We start from the raw sequence: 23630 nt of genomic DNA on the forward strand, positions 1-23630 counted from the left end.
CATGTTCATAGACATTTTTAAATTGGGACCATGTATGGGCAGGTGACCAGTTCAGGTTGCTACCTGCCCTTAGTGCTACTGGGATACCCTCTGATTTCCCTTTGACTTTGAATTGGATTATGTGAGTCTTATTCTACTAGTGTACCAAAGACAGGTTAAGCGACTTGCTCTGCATAGCTCAGTGTCAGTGATGGGAAATGAATTGGCAAAGCAACAGTTTTAGCCTTTAGGCCAAAGTGAGTACTTGGAAGAACATTGAGAAGAGGATATGCAGTTTCTCTTGAAATGAATAGGTGTAAATATCACTCATATTGAATGGCTTTGTTTTTTCATCCTAAAATTCCAACACCCTACCATCTCAACCCATTTTGTCTCTCTATAAGCCACTACTGGCCAATGATTTTTTATCTTGTCTGTTTCAATAATTCACTTGTGACATCAGTTAAGCAAAATGATCCAATTATTATCTGAGTTATAAAAATCTCATTCTTAGGGTTCAGTGTACAGACCTCCAAATAATAGATGGAAAGTTCACTGTCTCTAACTTCCCTTAATATTGTAGGATGAATATTTATCAGACTTAGAGTTTTATTATTTTTAGCATCTTTAATCTTTGTACATTGAGCAAACAATTAGGACCAACATAAACATTAAATAATGTAAATGAAAGGAATCATTAGGAATTCCCATGGTAGTAACTAGAGTGGAACACAGACATTAAGAAGACAATAGATATTATTATGTAATTAAGAGCAAAACTAAACATGAAGTGTGGCTGCCACAAGCAGTGATGGGTCCTAATAGCTAAACTACTGTGTTGATATTAATGAACACTAAAGATAGATAGATACTTTATTAATCCCAAGGGAAAATTCACAAAAGTGCCAAATTATAATTTAAAAACACTGCTGTAGTTAAATTACTCCTGAAGTCATTATTGTAATTCATTTATCTGCCAAATTATTATTGATTTTTAAAATTGTCACTCTTTGTATATCTTATTCAAAATTTAACAGTACAGAACTGACCTATAATGGATACTATGGAAAAATCTTTGCCCAGAAGGGCAATAAATGTTCCAGAGATGATGAACTAGACTTACGAAGTGATAAAAAAAAAATATAAAAGCCAGGCATTTGTCAAACAATAAAAAAAGCAGTCAAAAAATTTATTACACAAAGTTCCAAAAAAATGCTAGGTAAAATTCAAAGTCAATAAACAGAGCACAAAGTCTTAAACTTGTCTGATATCTTTTCCCTAATCTAAGATCAATCTTGAGTGATTCTTCTTTATTCTTTCAAAGTAAATCCAAAACCTTGGATACCAGAGCTATCATGTTGCTATTTTATAGATTATATTAGATATACTTTATTAATCCCTAAGGGGAAATACAAATGCATGCAGAAGTAGCAAAAGCACAACACAAAGATACTGACTCAAACTACAACATAATACAATAGAATAAAAACATGCTTTATATTGAGTCTGGCATTGAATGGCAGCAGGCAGGAAAAAAACCCCAGAGGTGCGTCTTGTTACACTGCGTAGGTATGTGTCTGTGGCTGAAAACACTATAAAGAAAGTGCCCTATGGAGAGAATGAGCAAAATTGTTCATGATAGCGTGCAATTTTGCCACCATCCTCTTTTCCTCAACAGCCTAGAGGGTGCCCAGGGTCAGGCTTGCGATGGAGCTGGCTTTTCTGATAAGTTTGTTGAGGCATTTCCATTGTCTGAACTCAAACTGCTTCTCCAGGAGACCACAACATAGAACAATACACTATGTGCAGCAGACTGGTAAAACATCTCTAGCAGCTTTCCAGACATATCAAAATATCTGAGTCCCCTTAGGAAGTACAGCATCCTCTGGCCCTTCCTATAAAGTGCCACTGTGATGTCGTACCAGTTCATTTTTCTGTTCATATGGACACCCCCAAATATTTATAGTTTCTCCCCTTGGATGATGACTGATCTCCGGAGCTCTTTTAGCATGCTGGAATTTCACCACCAACTCTCTTGTCTTGCTGATGCTGAGTTGCAAGTAGTTCTCGATGCACCACAAGACAAAGTCCCCCACCATCCTCCTGTACCCTTACTTATCTCCATTATCAATGCAACCTATGTTAGAGGAGTCATCTGAGAACTTCTGTAAATGATAGAGCTGGAAGTTCATTGGGTACAGGGTAAACAAGAAGGGGAAGAGGATTATTCTTGAGGTGCCCTATTATTACAGAACTTTGGACTTTGTGTAATTATTACTTCCACTATAGTGATGGCATGAAGACATCAAGGCACAACCATGTAACCAGCAAATTGTTTCACTGTTGCCATAAACAATATGGCGCTAAATGGCTTAGGGTGTACTTACAATAGGCACATTTGTCCTGTACCATTCCCAAGCGCAATTGTCCCCCCTCCCTACTCCTCTCCTGGCCTGCTCTCACACTGTGTTTAATGTTCTAGGCTTGGGAACACTTTCTTCATGACTATACAATTTTGTGTAAAGCCAAAACAAGATCTGAACATGGAGTGACAGCATGCATGTCAAAATTATTTCACTTAGTGTTTTTTTTTGGAGTCGTGTAGGGCAGGATAATGCTCTACCCTCTTACAGATTTATTGAGTATCCAGTGCAGCATTTTGCTGTTAATCATGCGCCATTTACGAGAAGATTTTTAGGTGATAGATGATGCTAAGGGAGGAGTTTGCAGCCAACTACAATCCATGTTCATCTATGTGGTGAGGATAAAAACCTGTGGTATCGAATGAAATGAGAATTACACTATCTAACTTGTTGCATCATTGATGTTGTGTCTGTTTAATGCGTTCGTGCATGTTGAGCAATCACACTGTTAGTGATCACACTGTTCCCTAATCCTATTTAACCATGCCTAGGCACACCTCTCAGGACACAGTATGGTTGGCATGGCACGGAGCAATCGCACTAGTCGAACAAACTACACTTTGGTGGGTTACCTGCAGACAAACGTGCTCGAGCAAAGAAGAAATTGCTAGTGAGAGTACACCCTTAAATGGGTACTGTCATGAAACAAAGATCTCAAAACGGCAATACCCATTAAAGGAGAACAAGCACAAAATGTCATTGCAATGACATCATGAAAATAATAAGTGTTTTTAATAGCAGTAAGAAAAAAATACAAAAATAAAATATGCATGATGCAGAATAAATACTAACACTATCACCACATGTTCACAATGTTTCCAAGCCTTCTCGTTTATTATGGAAGACAGGGAAAATCATAAAATAATTTAATAAAATAATTAACCTTTCTTAAAATATTATAAATTTCATCATGGTTTCTGCCTTGCACTTCAGTTTCCCAGTGTTTCAAGATGACAACTAAAGGCATGCTGAAACTCAAACTGAGATATCTTCCTGGACAGAAACATTTGAAGCAGCTGCTTAGAATACAAAGATAAGTACTTCTGTTGCTCTTGTGACAGCCGCCTCCCAGAAGCATTCTGATTCAAAATGTATCATAGCTTTTGGCAGTGAAGATTTTTTTCTTCTTCACCAAGGAATGAAATATTGCATGGGTTGTCTCAGAAGTGACAGAGGTTGAGCAGTACCTTAAGTATACTGAAAGCACCCCAGGCAATTTTGTGATTGTGTCCCAGGATGGTCAAGGCACTTCTAAATTCTCAATGCTGGCTACCAGATGAAGGACTGGTTACTCTTTCAGGAAAATGTAATGTTGTTTTAGAATGATTATTAACACATTTTCCAAAGCAGACTGTCTGTATTAAATAGAGTAAACTGTGTAAGTAGTTCAAATTTTGATAATCTGTAACGGAATGTTGCCCTGTGTAAGACTGGGTCTTGCTTAGGACCCAATACCATAGAGATGGGCTATGGTTCCAGTACTAAAGTGGATTAAGTTTTACAGGTAATGTATGCATTTAGAAATGAAAGGATATTGTTGTGTTCCTTAATAATTAGTGCAATTTACTAGCTGCAACTTAAAAAAGGTTGACTTTGCAAATAATGGTGTAAAATGTTCATTAGGGTAGAATTAAATCAAACACAAATGGTTCTAACATTTTGAGAAAACAAAAACTGTTGGAGGTAGTTTATGGCTTACTTTCAATTATTCATTCATTTTAGCTGTGTAAGGTACCTGTAACCACAAGGCTCACTCACATAATGTATATACCCACAGTTTAGTTCAGTTTAGAGTTTTCAGTCAACCCCAGTCAGTCTTTGGGATGTGGTAGGAAAACTAGTTTGCAAATGTAGTTAAGAAAGAAGTTCAGTACTTTTCAAGTCAAAGTTATTTCTTTACAGTGTCATGCACGTGTAGGAGGATGTTGTATGGACCAAGTGAAGGCAATTCCATGCGAGATCAGGGGGTGGTGGGGTGTGCTAAACGTTCTTCTGTTGTCTCTTCAGACCAGATGCGAGAAAACCTGTCTGACTCATCCCTAAAGACATCACTCCCGGTTTCCAAGGCCTATGATGATGTCACTTCAGGTTATGAGGTTGGAAGAAGATCACTTTCAGTTCCCATAGGCCACTTCCGGTCTTGGCATATAAAGCCGCCATTTTCACAACCTATACTCAGTTCACTTTTTATACTTCATCGAAGACACTTCTGTCTACTTTTCAAAGCCCATTGTAGCCAGGGACAATACATGGGTGGCTGCCTCAAACCTTTTTCAGTGTGTCGAGTCTGATGATTTCACAACGGTCATGATACTGTATATATTTATTTTCCACAAAAAATGGTGTTCCAAAGTGAAGCATTTTTTAATAAATTTTAAAATTTTCTTGTCAGTTCCTGCAGCTTACAATGGAGCTAATGGAAACACGGGTCAATAGATGAATGAAAAAGCCTTTAAACTTAATACGTTCATTTTTCAGGCCAAATATGTTACTGAGTCTTGATCCTGTCTTAAGATTGCACACATATTACAGAACAGGGTATCCATGTTGTTTTAAGAAGGTTATGGTGCATGTGCGTCTGTGGATCATCCTCAGGCCTCCTTTAAGTCGCTAATCATGTCATCCCATTTTCCTTCAGCAACATCTAAATTGTGAGTCGGGAGAAGTAGACGCATTGCACGCAATGTTCCAGTGACCTGAATTTGACTCCGACCTAAGCCTCTCTGCAGATATTTTGTTGTTATGTTTTTTGCCTTTGCACCTGGGAATGCCTGTATTTTTGTTATCATTGGAAGAATTAAATGGAGACAACTGATTTGGAGCCCCAACATTCTTTTGCTTGGGACTTGCAATTCCTCACTTACCCACAAAGCTAAGATGTAAAAAGCAAACAACTGTTGTGAGGTTCAGCAACTTTAAAAGGTGACTGTGCACTTTTCAGTATTGCTCATCTTACTACCAGGGACGTGGATTCAGCTTGGAAAGTCATCACCAAGTGCTGCTGTTGACACTGAATGTTGATGCATTAATGTGAATTGCGGTCTGTGTTCTATAGGCAACTATCCTATAATAACTGAAAAAGTCACACTTAACGATTGCTTATATTCTTTGACTACATGGAAGCTTACTTCATTACTTCAGTGGCCACTTTCACCACACATCAACATGCATGTCGCCTCACTCCACTCACCCAGGATCAGAGACAGCTCATATGTCACACTTTCTCTCAGCCATGCAACACAATCTCAGTTGGCATTTTTCTACCAAACATGCAAACTGTACTAGTAATCTGCAATGCAAGGTACAGGTAATAGTGCCTCCAAACAAGGTGATCTTCTGCAGGCTCAGCAAATGCTGTGTCAGTGGTCTCTGCCTTGACTCCTAACCTTTGATGCTGCCACTGCTGCCGCTAACATCAGAGCTCATTTCATGGCAGCTTCTACAGGTAGCACAGAGCTGCCATTCCTGCCTCTCAGCACCAGAACCTACATGAATTTTCTATGTTCTCCCCATGTATTTACAGATTGATAATTTGCATAAAAAATAATGAAACTCTATCTGTATACAGTATACTCGCGGATAAGTTCTCCTCTGGATAAGTCGGGACTTGATTGTACTGTATAATTTCTGGTATTTTATAATGTCGGTCGTATAAGTCGAATGCAATAAATTCAGGCTATTGGTCCAAGAGATTATGATATGCTAACGCCCACCTGAGAGAGTAACCACGGAGCACACTGCCTTTATTTTCTATGTGGGTGCAGCAATGCGCTGTATCAGCGCGTTCTCCAAACCTCTCTCTCTCTCTCTCTCTCTCTATTGTGCCTATGTGACCACACTGTAATAACTGAACTATTCCAAAGCAACGTTTGCACTGATTTGTGTATTTTGTATCTCACACCCTCATTCACCTTTATCGTAACATTGTCTATGATGGAGCGTTCGATCAGAAAAAAATTTGATGTTGGTTTTAAATTAAAAGCCTTTGAAGTGGCGAAAGAAATTGGTAACTGCGCTGCTGCAGCAACATTTTATGTGTCTGAGAAATTGATGTGAGATTGGAGGAGGCAAGAATATGTAAAAAAAAAAAATGAAGTGTTGCATTTTTGAATGAGCGTATAAGTCTGGGTCTGATTTTATGATTGATTTTTTGGGTTTCAAGACCCGACATATACGTGAGTATATGCGATATATACTTTTTTCACTATGCTGCCACTCAGAGTGTATCTTGCTCTGTGGGCCATATAAAATATTATCACGGAATATAACAAGTGAAATGAAAGTATCATTTAGGAAAAAATAATCATATGATTTGAGCATACATTTGTATGTTATTACAAGCCATGGCAGAACATAATTGTTGACAAAACAGAACTGCAGAGGCAAAAGTAGGATAATAAGGAAAATATAACTTGGACTGTGGTTGGCTGGCCCCCTGCCCAGGGTTTGTCTCCTGCCTTGCGCCCTGTGTTAGCTGGGATTGGCTCCAGCAGACCCCTGTGACCCTGTAGTTAGGATATAGCGGGTTGGATAATGGATGGATAGATGGATACATCTTGAAGCTGGGGACTTGTTAGGCTGTCATAACTTTACCAACAATGGTGGCTGTGAGCAGACAAGTGAAAAAGAAATGTATTCTTACTTCAACGAAAATGGTTCCAAAAATCTGTGATAAAATAATCATTTCTAGTTTCCTTTTGTTATTACAAGGATGCGTCATAAATGAAAAAAGGCATATTTAATTAAATTGAAACCTTTGCTGCTTCAAAGTGGACATACTTGGTAAGTTTTAAGGCCTGAGTTTGGTTGTTTCAAATTCCAACGTCATTCTTGTGTTCCTTGTATTCTTTTCACAGAAGTTAAATTGTTTCCATTGCAGGCGAAGTTTAAATGCTTTACTAACATTTGAGGGATTTTATTTACCCACAACTGCTCTTTCAATTCCAATTGAATGTTTTATTTGAAGTTTGTTTAAATCTCTCTCTGGTATTGAACTTCACATGACCTAAAGCAGCAAAACAAGCAGATGGGGGTGTTGAAAAACTCGTAGATGTCAGTCTCTCTATATATCATTTACTGTTTTAGATGACTTGAGTGTCTCAGCTGAGGAAATGTATTTCCAATGTGCAAAATATCTTTCTATTTTGTCCACATGTCCTGCTTAGCTTTAATTTATAAGACAATTAGTGAATTTTCCTCCAAGAATAGCAGCATATTTTTCAAGGGCAGCCAAGAAGGATCTCAGCTTCATTTGCCGGCTTATAATTAATTCTGTTTGAGGTCACTAACACAATTTGATATTTGAGGCAGATGGACACTTTATCTAAAGGCTTTTGAAGTTGCCTGCATTGTGCAATCAATTCATCTCACATAAAAAGTGTACTGAAGTCTTTCTTTTCTGTTGGTCTAAGCTAATATACTAAATAACAGCTGGCATGGGTTTATGAGATTAAGCTCTTGCCCAACCAATTTTTTTTAGATTTTTTTGAGCAGGTAACTACTACAGTTGACAAAAGCTAAGCATATGACAAATTCGTGCTGACTTTCAAAAAGGTTTTGATACCATGCCACACTGAAGATTAGTTCTGAAACTAGAAGTTTTAGGCATTAGACATAACCAAACTGGATCTCAAGTTGGTTAACCAGCAGACGATAAAGAGTAGAGATAAGACGAAAATGCTCCGCGTGGAGTGAGATCATCAGTGGAATCCCTCAGGGGATACCATTACATCACATTTATATTTATATTTAACTTTCAAATGACAAATACTCCCTGGGCGCAAATTAAGATCTATCTATCTATCTATCTATCTATCTATCTATCTATCTATCTATCTATCTATCTATCTATCTATCTATCTATCTATCTATCTATCTATCTATCTATCTATCTATCTATCTATCTATCTATCTATCTATCTATCTATCTATCTATCATATACACTTGCGGATAAGTTCTCCCACAGAAAAGTTGGGACTTCATTTTATCCTATAAAATCTGGTATTTTATAATGTCGGTCGTATAAGTTGAATGCGGAAAACTCACACTGTTAGTCGAAGAGATTATGATATGCTAACGCCCACCTGAGAGAATAACTAAAGAGCACACTGCCTTTTTCTTCTATGTGGGTGTGGTAATGCGCTGTATCAGCGTGTGCTCCTAACCTCTCTCTCTCTATTGTGCCTACGTGACCACATGGTAATACCGGAACTATTTCGAAGCAACGTTTGCACTGATTTGTGTTTTTTGCTATCTCACACTGTAGCAGTGCTACTTAAAAACTGCATCTCCCAGCAGTCCCTGCTGGGGCTGCTGGGGTCAAAGGTAGCCACAGGCAGATAAAAGGAGGGCAGAGGGCAAAGAGAAAAAAAAGTTTGTTTTTGGTTTGTATTGTTGCTATTATTTGTCGTCTCTCCTGCTATTTTTTGAACTGTGATCATTTTTGTCTTGGACTGTATTCGTTTGTTGGGGACTGGATTGTCTGTCTACTTGTTCACTGAGAGCGGTATTGGATAATTGGATTTTTCGGAACAGTGGAGCGCTCCCGAATCAACCATCAACCATCAACCTCATCAGTAAATACCGGTAGGACTGTATTTTCCCTTCTCCATTGCATCTTACAGATTCGCTGGACATTACTTGGTCACTATTCATCTTTCAACCTGTTTCTTATATATGGACTTGGCTGTGTGGTGTTTGTGTTTATTTTGTGTATGTGTAATATCGCCGAAGGGGTCAGGGGTGGTATTACTGTTTTCATTTCTCAATTCATGTCATTATATTTATAATTGTTTGTCATTCCCAGTGTGTTTATTTGTCTCTGTGGTGAGAGTGTGTGGGTCGATCCAAGGCTGGGGACGTTCCTGGGATCTCTGCTTTTAAAATAAATAAATCACCGTCTTCGTTGGCGGTGTGAATCTTAGCGGCTCCTGACCGCTACAGATTTTGGCGAGCCGGGTAGGAGCCAGGTTAATTACGTTCCCTTCTGACCGACTTTACATACACATCCGACAGAAGCATGTCTGTTGTAAGCGCAGTGCAGGGCGAGGAGCTTGAGCTGAGTGGACCGCTGGTGGACGTGCGTCCGCAGCCTAGGCCACGTCACGTTACGGTCAGAGCCCCGGAGGAAGAATTGAGCCTGCTGGATTCCCTGTGTGTCTCCAGTCCGGAGCAGCCCGAGACGGATGAGGGACGGCTTCTGCATGACCTGACGTTGCGCCTTGAACAGCTAGAGACGCGGGTGGATCACATCGCCGGCAGTTTTCTCAACCGAGATGAAACCATCCATGAGCTCATCGATGCCACGGCCGCCCGAGTTTCCGGTGAGGCGGTTGTGAGGGTGCAGTGTCTGGAGCAGTCCTTCGCGAAGTGTGTGCAGCGCCTGGAAGCCAATATGAGGGAGGAGATCAGGAGGCAGGTGCAGGATAGCTGGCGTGCCGTCACGCAGCCACTGGGGCAGTCGACTCCTTTAGCGGGAGTGGGGATCAACTGGGGACAGTCGTCCTTGTCCGTTGCGATGCCGCGGATGGAGTTCCCTAAGCTGGCCCCTCAGTGTACACCCACGGGCATTGTCGACTTTGTAGAGGAGGTCGACTTGTTCGTGGAACTGCATCCTCTGAGTGGTGCCGAGCTGCGGGGATTCCTGAACACGGCACTCAGCGGGCCGGCGCGCTCTTGGTGGTTTGCTGAGCGGCACAAGTGTAACACCTGGGCGGAGTTTCGCGCTGCCTTCCTGAAAGCATTCCTCTCAGATGAATACCAGGTGCTGTTGGAAGAAAAGCTCCGGACCTTTGTACAGAAGCCATCGCAGAGTCTCAGGGACTTTGTCTTTGAGTTCCGTGCGTTGTGCCTTAAGTGGCGATCTGACATGCGTGAGGAAGAGATATTGCGACGTGTCCTTGACGCTTGTGACCCTCGGGTGGCGGCTACTTTGAGGGGGGTCGTGAAGTCGGTAGATGAGTTGGTGAAGGTGGGGTCCCGAGTGGAAAAGGACTGGGCGGCTATCGGGATTAGTGGGTCTCGAAAGGGTCCCACGTCTCGGGATGTCCCCTGTCCCAAACCACGAGGGAAAGCCTCAGTGGATCCCCGTGCCGATCTCACCCTGGTGCAAGCCACCTTGCCCCTCTTAGTGCTGCCCATACAAGTGCGAGGTGTCACTGGAGAGGCGGTCGTAGATACAGGGAGCACTTATACCCTTATGAAATACAGCTTGTGGGAAAAGCTTAAAGTGCCTCATGAGCAATTAAGGGGAAGTGCAAAAGTAAAATTCTTTCTTGCGGATGGAAGGGCGCACGGGGCCAGGGGCAGGGTTCCTATGAGGCTCTGCTTACATGAGACACACTGGGAGACAGAGGTTTACATCCTGGAAGATGACCACCTGTCGATGCCCTTATTACTGGGAATGGACTCTCTTGTGTCGGTAGGTCTGACTATCCATCTGTCGCGGCTGGAGTATGAGTTGCCGGGGGGTGAAGTCCATCGGTTTGGGACGAAGGCTCAAAGCAATCTGGTTTGGCCTAACTTGTGTTATTATCTCGCGCAGTTGGTGGATGAGCCCAGCCCAGTAGAGAAGGCTATTCTTGAACAGCCGGAGCTCGTTCAGCCACTGCTTAGGAGGTGGCACTCGGTGTGGACGGACAAATTGGGTCGGACTGAGGTGGTGTGTCATCACATTCACACAGTCGACCCTGTCCCTGTTCGGCACAGAGCCTACAGAGTGTCGCCTCTGAAAAGAGGAATAATCAAGGAGTGGGTTGACCAGATGTTGGCAGAGGGGGTCATCGAGCCTTCCACCTCGCCATGGGCTAGCCCCACGGTACTCGTTCAGAAGGCCGACGGGACCTACCGATTCTGTGTGGACTATCGGGAGCTGAACAAGAAGACCTTGGATGACGCTTACCCCATGCCACTCATTCATGACATCTTGGAGTCTTTGCATGGGGCAGCAGTGTTCAGCTCCCTTGATTTGAAGTCAGGGTATTGGCAGGTGAGGATGGGGAAGAGTAGCATGGAAAAGACAGCCGTCATCACCCCGGAGGGGTTGTTCCAGTTTCGGGTGATGCCCTTTGGACTGAAAAACGCTGGGGCGTCATTCCAACGGCTAATGGAGCAGGTACTCCGGGGACTCATTGGGAAGACCTGTTTTGTTTATATTGATGACATCATTGTATTCTCCCCATCTGTCCAACAACATCTTAAGGACCTCGACCACATCTTCCAGAAACTGCATAAGGCTCATCTCACCCTTAACATCAAGAAGTGTAGATTTCAGCAAGACCATCTGAACTTCCTCGGCCATGTGGTGTCAGCAGACGGAGTCCGAGTGGACCCGAAGAAAATTAAGTCCATCTTGGACTACCCAGCGCCCCAGGAGGTAAAAAGTCTCCAGCGCTTCCTGGGGATGGCTGGGTGGTTCCACAAATTTGTGCATGGGTTTGCCGATATCGCTGCCCCTTTGTTCCAGTTGCTGAGGAAGGGATCCCCCTGGGAGTGGTCACCAACGTGCCAGGACTCTTTTGAAAGACTCAAACAGGCCCTGATATCGCCACCAGTCCTGGCACAGCCTGATCCGTCATTAACCTTTCAGGTCCACACTGACGCAAGTGACCTCGGGCTCGGCGCCGTTCTATGCCAAACTAGCCAAGGAGAGGAAAGAGTGGTGGCCTATGCTTCTCGGTCACTAAAGGGCGCCGAGTATAATTATTCCACCACCGAGAAGGAATGCCTCGCTGTCGTGTGGGCCGTGGAAAAGTGGCGGCACTTCCTGGAGGGAACATCGTTTGAAGTCTACACTGACCATCGGGCTCTGACCTGGGCATTCAATTGCCCGAAGACCACGTCTAGGCTAACAAGGTGGGTATTGCGCCTCCAACAGTTCACGTTCAGGGTGTGCTATCGGAAGGGTTGTGCTAACGTTGTGCCCGATGCCTTATCACGGGTTCACGAGCCCGCGCCAGTGGTATGTGCGGTATCGGTCTCTAACCCTTGGCCTGATCTTCCCCTGAACATGCAGGAAATCGTTCAATCTCAAGCAGCCAGTCCTGTATGTCAGGGGTTGAGAGAGGGCTCGGGGGGGAGGCCTGACCGCATACATTATAGGGAACTTCAAGGGGCACTCTATCGCTGCGTTCCAACAAAAGATCGGGGTTACCATTATCAGTTGGTAGTGCCCGAGACATTTGTGCCCAAGTTCCTACAGTATTATCATGATAGCCCGATCGGTGGTCACCTTGGACGTACTAAAACACTGTTTAAAATCTTGGAGGTGGCATGGTGGCCGACTGTACGCAAAGACGTCTGGTCCCATGTCCAGACTTGTACCACCTGTCAGCAATACAAAACCCCACCTGGTCTCCCCTCGGGACAGCTTCAGCCAGTAACCGTCACCACCCCGGGGGAAAGCCTAGGCGTGGACCTAATGGGACCATTTCCTTCTAGCAAGGACCGGAAGACCTACCTGATGGTGGTTGTGGACTATTTTACTCGCTGGGTGGAGCTATTCCCTTTGGCTAATGCCACAGCCAAGAAGATATGTTCCACCCTGAAGGATGAGATATTTACCCGATGGGGGGTGCCGAAGAACATCATCACAGATCGGGGCCCGCAATTTACCGGCTCAGAGGCCGAAGAGTTGTGGAAACAATGGGGGGTGGTTCACCTCAAAACTACAGCATACCATCCCCAATCCAATCGCACTGAGCGGGTGAATCGGACCCTGAAGACCATGATAGCATCCTTCGTCGGAGACCATCATCAGGATTGGACAAAGTGGCTGCCTGAGTTGCGGTTCGCATTGAACACGGCGGTGCACGAGGTTACAGGTGAAACCCCTGCATTGTTAGCTTTAGGCAGACAGATAAACGGTCCTCTGGAAAGGATTATTGAACTCAACCCACCTAAACCAGACACATCACTACACAATCACCTGCAAAGTATCCAACACATCACACAACAGGTAAAGGAGAGGATGGTGAGGTCCCAGTCCAGACAATCTCAATCGTACAACCAGAGACATAAGCTTGTGCAATTCTCGGTTGGGGAGAAAGTCTGGATCAGGACTCATCCCCTCTCCAAAGCCTCTGAGAAATTCACTGCTAAACTGGCTCCTAAGTGGTTTGGCCCGGCAACGGTTGTCCAAAAGAAGGGACCTGTGACCTACGCAATAGAGTGGGGATTGCCAGGGACTAAAAAAATAGACACGGTAAACATCTCCAATCTCAAGCCTTGGTTCGGCCGTACACCACGGCCTGGGGGTGGGGATTGTAGCAGTGCTACTTAAAAACTGCATCTCCCAGCAGTCCCTGCTGGGGCTGCTGGGGTCAAAGGTAGCCACAGGCAGATAAAAGGAGGGCAGAGGGCAAAGAGAAAAAAAAGTTTGTTTTTGGTTTGTATTGTTGCTATTATTTGTCGTCTCTCCTGCTATTTTTTGAACTGTGATCATTTTTGTCTTGGACTGTATTCGTTTGTTGGGGACTGGATTGTCTGTCTACTTGTTCACTGAGAGCGGTATTGGATAATTGGATTTTTCGGAACAGTGGAGCGCTCCCGAATCAACCATCAACCATCAACCTCATCAGTAAATACCGGTAGGACTGTATTTTCCCTTCTCCATTGCATCTTACAGATTCGCTGGACATTACTTGGTCACTATTCATCTTTCAACCTGTTTCTTATATATGGACTTGGCTGTGTGGTGTTTGTGTTTATTTTGTGTATGTGTAATATCGCCGAAGGGGTCAGGGGTGGTATTACTGTTTTCATTTCTCAATTCATGTCATTATATTTATAATTGTTTGTCATTCCCAGTGTGTTTATTTGTCTCTGTGGTGAGAGTGTGTGGGTCGATCCAAGGCTGGGGACGTTCCTGGGATCTCTGCTTTTAAAATAAATAAATCACCGTCTTCGTTGGCGGTGTGAATCTTAGCGGCTCCTGACCGCTACAACACCCTCATACATCTTTATCGTAACAGCATCTTATCTACGATGGAGTGTTTAATCAGAAGAAAATATGAAGCTGGTTTTAAATTAAACGTTGTTGAAGTAGCGAAAGAAATTGGTAATTGCACTGCTGCAACAAAATTCGATGCGTCTGAGAAACTGATAAAAGACTGGAGGAGGCAAAAAGATGTAAAAAAAAATTTAAGTGTCACATTTTTGAACGGGCATATAAGTTGGGGTCTGATTTTATGATCGATTTATCAGGTTTCAAGACCTGACTTATACATCAGTATATACGGTATCTATCTATCCTATCTATCCTATCTATCTATCTATCTATCTATCTATCTATCTATCTATCTATCTATCTATCTATCTATCTATCTATCTATCTATCTATCTATCTATCTATCTATCTATCTATCTATCTATCTATCTATCTATCTATCTATCTTCTAGTGTAGTTAGTAAACATTTGCAGATGACACTTAAATTGGATGAAGAGTAGACACTGAGGAGACAATTCATAAAGACTTGGACAAGCTTCTGAGCTTAATGAGCACTTGGACAATGTAATATAACATAGAAAAGTGCAAAATATTACATGTGGGAAATTAGAATTTTCAGTTACAAATACAAAGATTTGTGACATTGTCCTTAAGGAATCAACTTCTGAAAAGGACTTAGGGGTTTATGTTGACACATTTCCATCATCTAAGCAATGCACAGAGGATATGAAAAAGGCAAATAAAATGTTAGGTAATATTCTAAAAACAGGTAAATTTTAGTCAAAGGATGTTACTCTCAGACTGTATAATGCACTAGTGAGACCACATCTGGAGCATCATGTGCAGTTCTTGTCACCACTGTACAAGAAAGAGCAAGCAGCAGTTGAGGCTGTGCAGTGGAAAGCAACCATGTATATACCAAGAGTTAAGGACATGTCCTACTCTGACAGACTCAGACAACTAAACCTGTTTAGTCTCGAGCAGAGGAGACATATACTGTAGGTCTTCAAAATTCTCAAAGGCATTGATGAATTATATCCAGCAGAATTCTTTCAACTTAACAGCGAAGCACATACTCAAGGACATCAGTAGAAATTAAGGGGAGGTGCATTAAGGACTGAGGCAAGGAAGCACTTCTTTACGCAAAGAATTTTGGGAATCTGCAATATATTACTGACTTATGTAGATGAAAAAGGAACCTTGACAACCTTTAAGAGGTCTCTGCATGAGATATTGGGGCAGCTTACATGTTATCTAAACAAACACGCTTCATGGACTGAATAGTTTTCTCTCATTTGTAAAATTCCTTAAGTTCTTAAAAGCTGCAAAATTACAGTAGCAAAAAGCAGAACAAGTAACAGTAGTAGTAGTAATGTCAGATATTCAGGGTACCATGAAATGCTTACTTGTACTGTATGTCTGACCAACATGCAACATCTAGCCATTCTTGGGTGCCATTATTAAGAAGAATGCATTAAAGTTCATAACCTTATTTTATTTGGTAGAAAATGCGATTCAACTTACTATGTACTTTTCCAAGAGCTCTCCGTTGGTCTAAGCCCTGTTCACTACCTGGCATTTCCAAGCCATTGGCATCAAGCATTCATTTTTCTTCAGTGTTAGTAGTGATAATACATAACTACATGTTGAACTTTAAGCCTGCATGTTTTATGCAATTTTATTACACATACTATAGGCATACTGCATATTTTAGTTTGGGTTGTTTCTTTAAGCATAACAATTGCTTATCTCTGCACATCCACTGATTGTGACCCAGTATACAGGTCACTAGGTAGCTTTCTAACTAGCAATGCAAATGCATCAGGGTTTAGAAAATGGTGAAAACAGTCATCCTCTACGAAGCCTTTCACTTTTTTTTGCCTTGGGAGATTGCTGTCTTAGTATATCGATTCAGGAAATCAGTGACATTTTCAGTTGGGTTAAGTGGGGGCAATTTTTTTTCCATTTGTCATTATTTCTAGAACATTTCAGCTGAAATGATTTAAAAATAAACAAAACTTCTCAGTAGCAGTTATTTCTTTGATACTGAAATTTTACTTTGATTTTCAAAACATATCTTTCTTCCATGGACCCATTTTCTAAAGTAGCTGTTTCCATTATTCCTGTCAGTTATTTGTCTACACTGAAAATGTGGCAGTTATCATCACTGCCTATTTTTAACCCTTTTCTCTTAGTCTTTCTCTTCTTGGTGTCCTGCTTTAGCAGCAGTAGTAATAGAAGTGTAGTCATGTGTAAAGAGGGTACAGAAATTCGTAGTTGTATCTCTGAACAACATGCAACACACTGCCACTCCTCATCTCCATGATGAACACAATTTTTTAAACTGTGTAACTTAATTTAATTTGATAGACAACAATATTAGAACTATTGTGATGAGAACAGAGCATAAAGCAAGATATGAAGGTTCTGAAGGTCCTACACTTCACCACACTACTTGGTAGTTTAGTATAAATGTCTGTTGTTCTTTGCTTTAATAAAATCTGCCTTTAACAAGTTTTCATTAATGTCCTTGTCTTCTTATTGAACTAATTTTAAATTCACAGGCTGTACTAATTCCTTTCATAATTTTAAACACATCAATCATGCTCCCTCTTAATCTCTGTTTGCTTAATCTGAAAAGCTTCAACTCCTTCCAGGAATCAGCCATATTATTCTCCTCTGGACTTTCTCTAGCACTACTATGTCTTTTTTTTAAAATGGAGAGCAAAACTATGCACTGTACTCCAGGTTCAGGCTCGACTAGAGTATTATATAAGTTAAGTATAGCTTCATTTGACTTGGACTCTGCATATCATGCAATATAAGCTAACTTTCTGTTAGTCCTCTTAATAGCTTCATACCCTGCCTTAATTTTAATGGTGATGAGTCCACTAGGACTTCAAGATCCATTAGGACTCCTAGATTCTTCTCATAAAGTGTACTTTTCAAGTTTCAGACCTCCACTTGTGTATTTTCATCTAAAATTTTAATTTTTTACATGTAATACTTTACATTCACTTATATTTAATTTCATTTGCCACAAATCTGTATTCTGTCGGGGTCTCTCTGTAATGATTTAGCTGATTCAGCATTTTCTGATTTTCCACCTAGTTTAGTGTCATCTGCAAACTTGACCAGCTTGTTGTATATTCATATACAGATTATTTATAGTAAATATTAAAAGTAGCAGCATTCCCAGTACTTACCCCAAAGATACACCACTTTTAACATCACCTAATTCTGAAAAACTCCTTGTCACCATCACCCTTTGCTTCTAAATCATCTCACCTGAATTATTATGTTTCCAAGTGCATTCTGTCGGTCACAGCCTTTGTCACTGCTTGCTGTACTACTACAGTGGCATATACAAATTATCAACACCAAGTTTTAATACATTGTTGTTTCAGAATGCTGAGCTGCTAATTATTATATTAGAAAAATAAGTTTAAAAGAATCTTATGGAAGAAATGCTTTGGTTCCCCTAATGTAAAACCAGTTAGAGACCATATAAAGCAAAAATAATTTCAACAGGATTACAGTATGTTGCTGTTCTGAATTTCGAGTCTTAATAAAGGAATCGATGGTCAGTACCACTTTCATTTGGACACTCTATAACAACACAGTTGGAAACACCCCAACAGAGGCCCTAATCTCTGGTATGATGAGCTTTGATTTTTTAGTAACATTAAATGTAATTAGCGCCATTTTCATAATCATGAAGAGGATGATCTGGAAAAAGTAGAAACACAGGAGCGTTCACACACTCTAATTGAACTGACACAATTTCTTTACAGCAGAAGATTAGGACAGTTGATAACTTATCAGGAGTGGAAAAGTAATTAAATTTGTCAGTAAAACAAAAAATGGCAGTTGGAATAAATGCTAGCAAGTGATGATGAAAAGAAAGCAATGGCCCAAAGTTGTTAATCCCACCGTGAGTCGAAGTTTGATTGCGAGTGTCTCATAGCGAACCAACTGAACTGTGAAGGCACAGAAGTAACTAAATACACCTAGACAATGATGAACTCATTTCTAAATATAATTGTATTAAACATTTACATTTTTAAAATTTACTTTGCTCTATTATTATTGTTTTTCCAATTTGTATTAAAAGCATTCATTGTATTGTTTTATTTTTATTCTCTGTTTTTCGCAGAAATAAAATAAAGGATATATGTGTTTATTAAATTGTACTTGTTGATCTTATTAATTTAGATTTTGTGCTAATATATTAGTAACTAGTATTGCAATGGTGATGGACAGGTTGACAGATGAGATTAGACAGGAGTCCCTGTGGACTATGATGTTTGCCGATGACATTGTGATCTATAGTGATAGTAGGGAGCAGGTAGAGGAGACCCTGGAGAGGTGGAGGATATGCTCTAGAGAGGAGAGGAATGAAGGTCAGTAGGAACAAGACAGAATACATGTGTGTGAATGAGAGGGAGGTCAGTGGAATGGTGAGGATGCAGGGAGAAGAGTTGACGAAGGTGGATGAGTTTAAATACTTGGGATCAACAGTACAGAGTAATGGGGATTGTGGAAGAGAGGTGAAAAAGAGAGTGCAGGCAGCATGGAATGGGTGGAGAAGAGTGTCAGGAGTAATTTGTGATAGACGGGTATCAGCAAACATGAAAGGGAAGATCTACAGGATGGTAGTGAGACCAGCTATGTTATATGGGTTGGAGACGGTGGCACTGACCAGAAAGCAGGAGACAGAGCTGGAGGTGGCAGAGTTAATAATGCTAAGATTTGCACTTGTGTGTGACGAGGATGGATAGGATTAGAAATGAGGACATTAGAGGGTCAGCTCAAGTTGGACAGTTGGGAGACAAAGTCAGAGAGGCGAGATTGCGTTGGTTTGGACATATGCAGAGGAGAGATGCTGAGTATATTGGGAGAAGGATGCTAAGGATAGAGCTGCCAGGGAAGAGGAAAAGAGGAAGGCCTAAGAGAAGGTTTATGGATGTGGTGAGAGAGGACATGCAGGTGATGCGTGTAACAGAACAAGATGCAGAGGACAGAAAGATATGGAAGAAGATAATCCACTTTGGCAACCCCTAACGGGAGCAGCCGAAAAAGAAGAAGAAGATATTAGTAATTACTATTAGTAATACATTTTACCATGTTAGAACTCAGAGGAGGGTGAGTTGGTGGGTTCCAGGGTGTTTTTTGACTAATGCCACCAGAGTCTCTAGAATCGCCTCTGCTACAATCACAGTGACAGACCACGACTCCCTCTAAAAGGCAAAGCCCTTTGAACTTAAAGAAGTCTTCTGCTTCTTTCTGAACTATGAGACAGCCTCTCTAAAGAGAGCAGCAACTTTCATTCCAAGTATGTGTTCACACCACACCGCTCAGAGAACTCCTATATTTCAGATCACAAATTTATTTTTCCTTTGGGAAGGACACTTTCATATGGATGAGGCATTTCTTTTAAATTGCAGAGGAAGAATATCTTCTTAAGCTAAGTTTTGGACTTAAGGATCACCCTAATCGAATCCTTTCTTCCATTTTCTATAGTACTAGGGTGTTGTACCGTGTTAGCCATTATGAATGTAGAGAAAAGCCAAGCAAAATGACACCTTTTAATGGCTAACTAAAAAGATTACAATATGCAAGCTTTCGAGGCAACTCAGGCCCCTTCTTCAGGCAAGATTTAATACAGAAACTGAAGTTTCCTATGTTTATATACACACTCTAGGACAAGAAACAATATTGGTAAATATTTAAATGAGAAATTTTAAATGTAAAAAATTAATAGATTTATTCAGGCTAGGGTTACCGTATAGTTATACCACACTGCCGACTTGAACATCACATCAAGGGATCATTTTCCTGCAGATCATCTAATGTAGTCTACCTAATTTTCTGCATGAAATGTCCCGACACTGCACTCTATGTGGGAGAAACTGGACAAACACTCCGCCAGAGAATGAATTTACACAGGTTCCACATTAAACATGGCCACACAGATGTTCCTGTGGCGGCCCACTTCAACAGCCATGGACACTGTGAGAAGGACTTTAAAGTCACAGTGCTTATGGGCAACTTCAAAACACAGCAAGAGAGAAAAGAATGGGAAGTTAAACTCTTGCTAAAATTTAATACATTACAACATGGATTGAAGTACTAGGGTGTTGTACCGTGTTAGCCATTATGAATGTAGAGAAAAGCCAAGCAAAATGACACCTTTTATTGGCTAACTAGAAAGATTACAATATGCAAGCTTTCGAGGCAACTCAGGCCCCTTCTTCAGGCAAGATGTAATCTTGCCTGAAGAAGGGGCCTGAGTTGCCTCGAAAGCTTGCATATTGTAATCTTTCTAGTTAGCCAATAAAAGGTGTCATTTTGCTTGGCTTTTCTCAACATGGATTGAATAAAGACAAGAGTTTTATGGCCAGATATGAGGATTGTTTACATCTCTCAGAATGATAGACAACCTGTCTACAGACCCACATTGTTTTGAAAAAAACTCATTACAAACTTCAAAAGACTTTGTTGGACTGTTATCTTATCCAGAGATCTTGACAATACATTGTTCTTTTCTCTCTTGTTAAATTAACCCTAGCCTGAATGAATCTATTAATTTTTTACATTTAAAATTTCTCATTTAAATATTTACCAATGTTGTTTCTTGTCCTAGAGTGTGTATATAAACATAGGAAACTTCAGTTTCTGTATTACATCTTGTCTGAAGAAGGGGCCTGAGTTGCCTCGAAAGCTTGCATATTGTAATCTTTTTAGTTAGCCAATAAAAGGTGTCATTTTGCTTGGCTTTTCTCTACTTCCATTTTCTATAATGTTTATTCAATTTATGGCTGTGGAGAGAGCTGATGCCTAGTAGCACTGGGCACAAGAAGGGCACTAGCCCTTGATGGAGCACCAGTCCATTACAGAGAACACACACACACATTCATACAGTGCCACATTAAGGTGGCTAATCAACCTATCATGTCCTGTATGTGTTTGGGATGAGTGAGAAAAAGTGGAGTACCTGGAGGAAGATTTAATTGACTCTAGATAGGCAGGGCCACTATATACTGCAAAACCATGCCAACCATGCATGAACCAAAACATATTCATCCTTACGATTATAAAGGCAAATTCAACAAGCAGGAAGATAACATTAATTCTGAGAGCTTAAACATTAGTCTAGCTGAATCCACTTGGTATTTACAGTAAGTGTTAAATTTAATACCAAAATTAATGTTTCACATTCTCACTTCAAATAACAGATACATGCTCCGGATTAGAAATCTACTAGAATGAAACTATCTCTTTCAATATGCAGGTTATGAAAGAGCTCATCTACTCATTCATAGTGGGCAGACTGCTGGAGTTCTTTATTGTTATGCTGTTCAAATTGTTGATTACTAACTCAAATGTAATTCAGAATTGTTCAGCCAGATTCATAACTAGAGTGCTGTGGCGGAGCACTGGTTCATATTAACACCTCACAGTTTCAGGATATTGGACTTGAATCCTGTCCAGCTTGGTGTCTGGGTGGAGTCGGCATGGTCTCTGAATAGATTTTCCCCTCTCTCTCGGACTGAACGTACGTTTATACGTTAGTACTTTCTGTGATGTCCTTACAGTCTGTACTGAGCTGGCTGGGGTAAGCATAAACACTCCTCGACCTTCTATGTGAGTATGACAGCTTGAGAAGTAGATGAATCAAAATGAGAACTAGAAAAAGAGGACAACAGCAGTTGTTTATTCTCCGTGTAGGTTTACAGCTGATAACAAAATTTCTTCTTCTAAGCTATGAAATGGCTGTGCTCCATTTACCTTGCACTTTGGTTGCACTAAAGAATTATGTTATAAAACATATACTGTATATCAGGATCAAATTAAGGCTTTTTAACTAATCTTTAGTTACAGTGGCTAAAAGCTGTCTAATGATATTTCTGCTACAAAAATACATCATACTGCTCCAGTGTGGTGCTGAGGTGTCACCCAATGCACTCGGGTCTCAATCCAGGTGGTTTGATGTGTGGTGGGTGCGGCAACGTGCTATAATCAGTGCACACTCCCAACCTCCTCCTCCTCCTCCTCCAAGTGTTGTGTCAGTGGTCTCTGCTTTCACTCCTAACCCTTGACGCTTCCACTGCTGCCACTGCTATCTGAGCCCCTTTCATGGCAGCTCCCAACCAACGCCTCTCTGGCCTCATCATTTAATTAAGGATGAAGAACTGTGATTTATGTATAGCATACTAATGCTTACGTTGCTAATGCATTACGTGGCCATTCACATTGTCTTATTTGATTTTTTTGCCATTAATTATGTCTTTGCTATTTCTTTTTTTCCCATTCTCTTTTTCTGGTCTGCCTCCTATGGTAGGACTGGGCATAAAATTAGTTAACTTCCTCTGCCTGGCCTCTGAATAAATAGTAACAACAGCAACAGTGGTGTCACATTCAGTAAAGAGTCTTTATATGGGGCCAAAAATAATATTCAAACCCTGAAATGTACTATAATATATATTTTTTCTTTTAGTGGAGTTTTATTACCCATTGTCACAGATGTGTGGCAGAGGATCACCTTCCAGATTTGCCTAAAGTAAGTAGTACTAAAGGATGGGACAGGACAATGAAGCGAAGAAAGCCCTGCCCCTTCCAGTCTGCACTATATAAAAGGAGAACACTCTTCACAGAAGATGACGTCTCATTTCTATTCTGCTTCTGTGCTGAGCCAAGCCAGAAACATTTATGTGATGTTCAAAGAGAAGGCTACCTTTGTCATAAAGACGGCACATTGTAGCGCATCATTTTCATTTATTTTCTGCTTTTCAGTTCCAATTAAATAGGGGTTTTCCACATTGGCACCCCAAACATTCAACTTTGTCCTGCATCCTCATTTTCCCCTGCTACACCATCTTTATATATATTGTCATGCATGTGCATCAGAAGATCATCTGTGATACACAATACCCAATATGAGATGGGGCACTATCGCAAATGATTTTGTCTCCTTTTGTTTCCCTCACAGTGCCATGAAGACGCCCAATGAGGGCAAGAGAGACAGAGAAACTGTGATGCTTCTGACATAGACGAGATAAAAGCGGACGTCCCCAAAAGGTGGTGTTGCTTTTTGGACCAGAGACACAACCTATATAGAGCCCCAGCCTGTCCAAACCATTAAAGAGTTATTTCAGGCTGATTCCAAGGTGATTGCCTATATTGGTATTTCTGTTTTGTACTCATGAGAACTTGTTTTTTTTGTTCTGAAAACTATTTTTTGTGTTGTGCATTAAACGGAGTGGTCCGGTTGGTGCTCCA

At 41.1% G+C, this 23630-nt stretch overlaps 1 protein-coding gene across 1 annotated transcript; it reads left to right on the plus strand.

Annotated features, from left to right (window-relative positions):
* The first annotated feature begins 9421 nt into the window (after positions 1-9421).
* On the plus strand, positions 9422-23401 carry LOC127529004 (uncharacterized). The gene is made up of 2 exons (XM_051931229.1): positions 9422-11835; positions 23341-23401. Exons 1-2 carry the CDS (start codon positions 9422-9424, stop codon positions 23399-23401), a joined length of 2475 nt encoding a protein of 824 aa, XP_051787189.1.
* Positions 23402-23630: the final 229 nt, after the last annotated feature.

The sequence above is a fragment of the Erpetoichthys calabaricus genome, chromosome 8, assembly GCF_900747795.2.
Source record: "Erpetoichthys calabaricus chromosome 8, fErpCal1.3, whole genome shotgun sequence".
NCBI lineage: Eukaryota > Metazoa > Chordata > Cladistia > Polypteriformes > Polypteridae > Erpetoichthys > Erpetoichthys calabaricus.

Excerpts from the sequence above, each read along its gene's own strand:
- LOC127529004 (XM_051931229.1), top strand. The coding sequence starts at position 9,422 with ATGTCTGTTGTAAGCGCAGTGCAGGGCGAGGAGCTTGAGCTGAGTGGA. Across the intron at positions 11,836-23,340 it reads TTCCACAAATTTGTGCATGG|TGCCATGAAGACGCCCAATG; the intron begins GTTTGCCGATAT and ends TTTCCCTCACAG.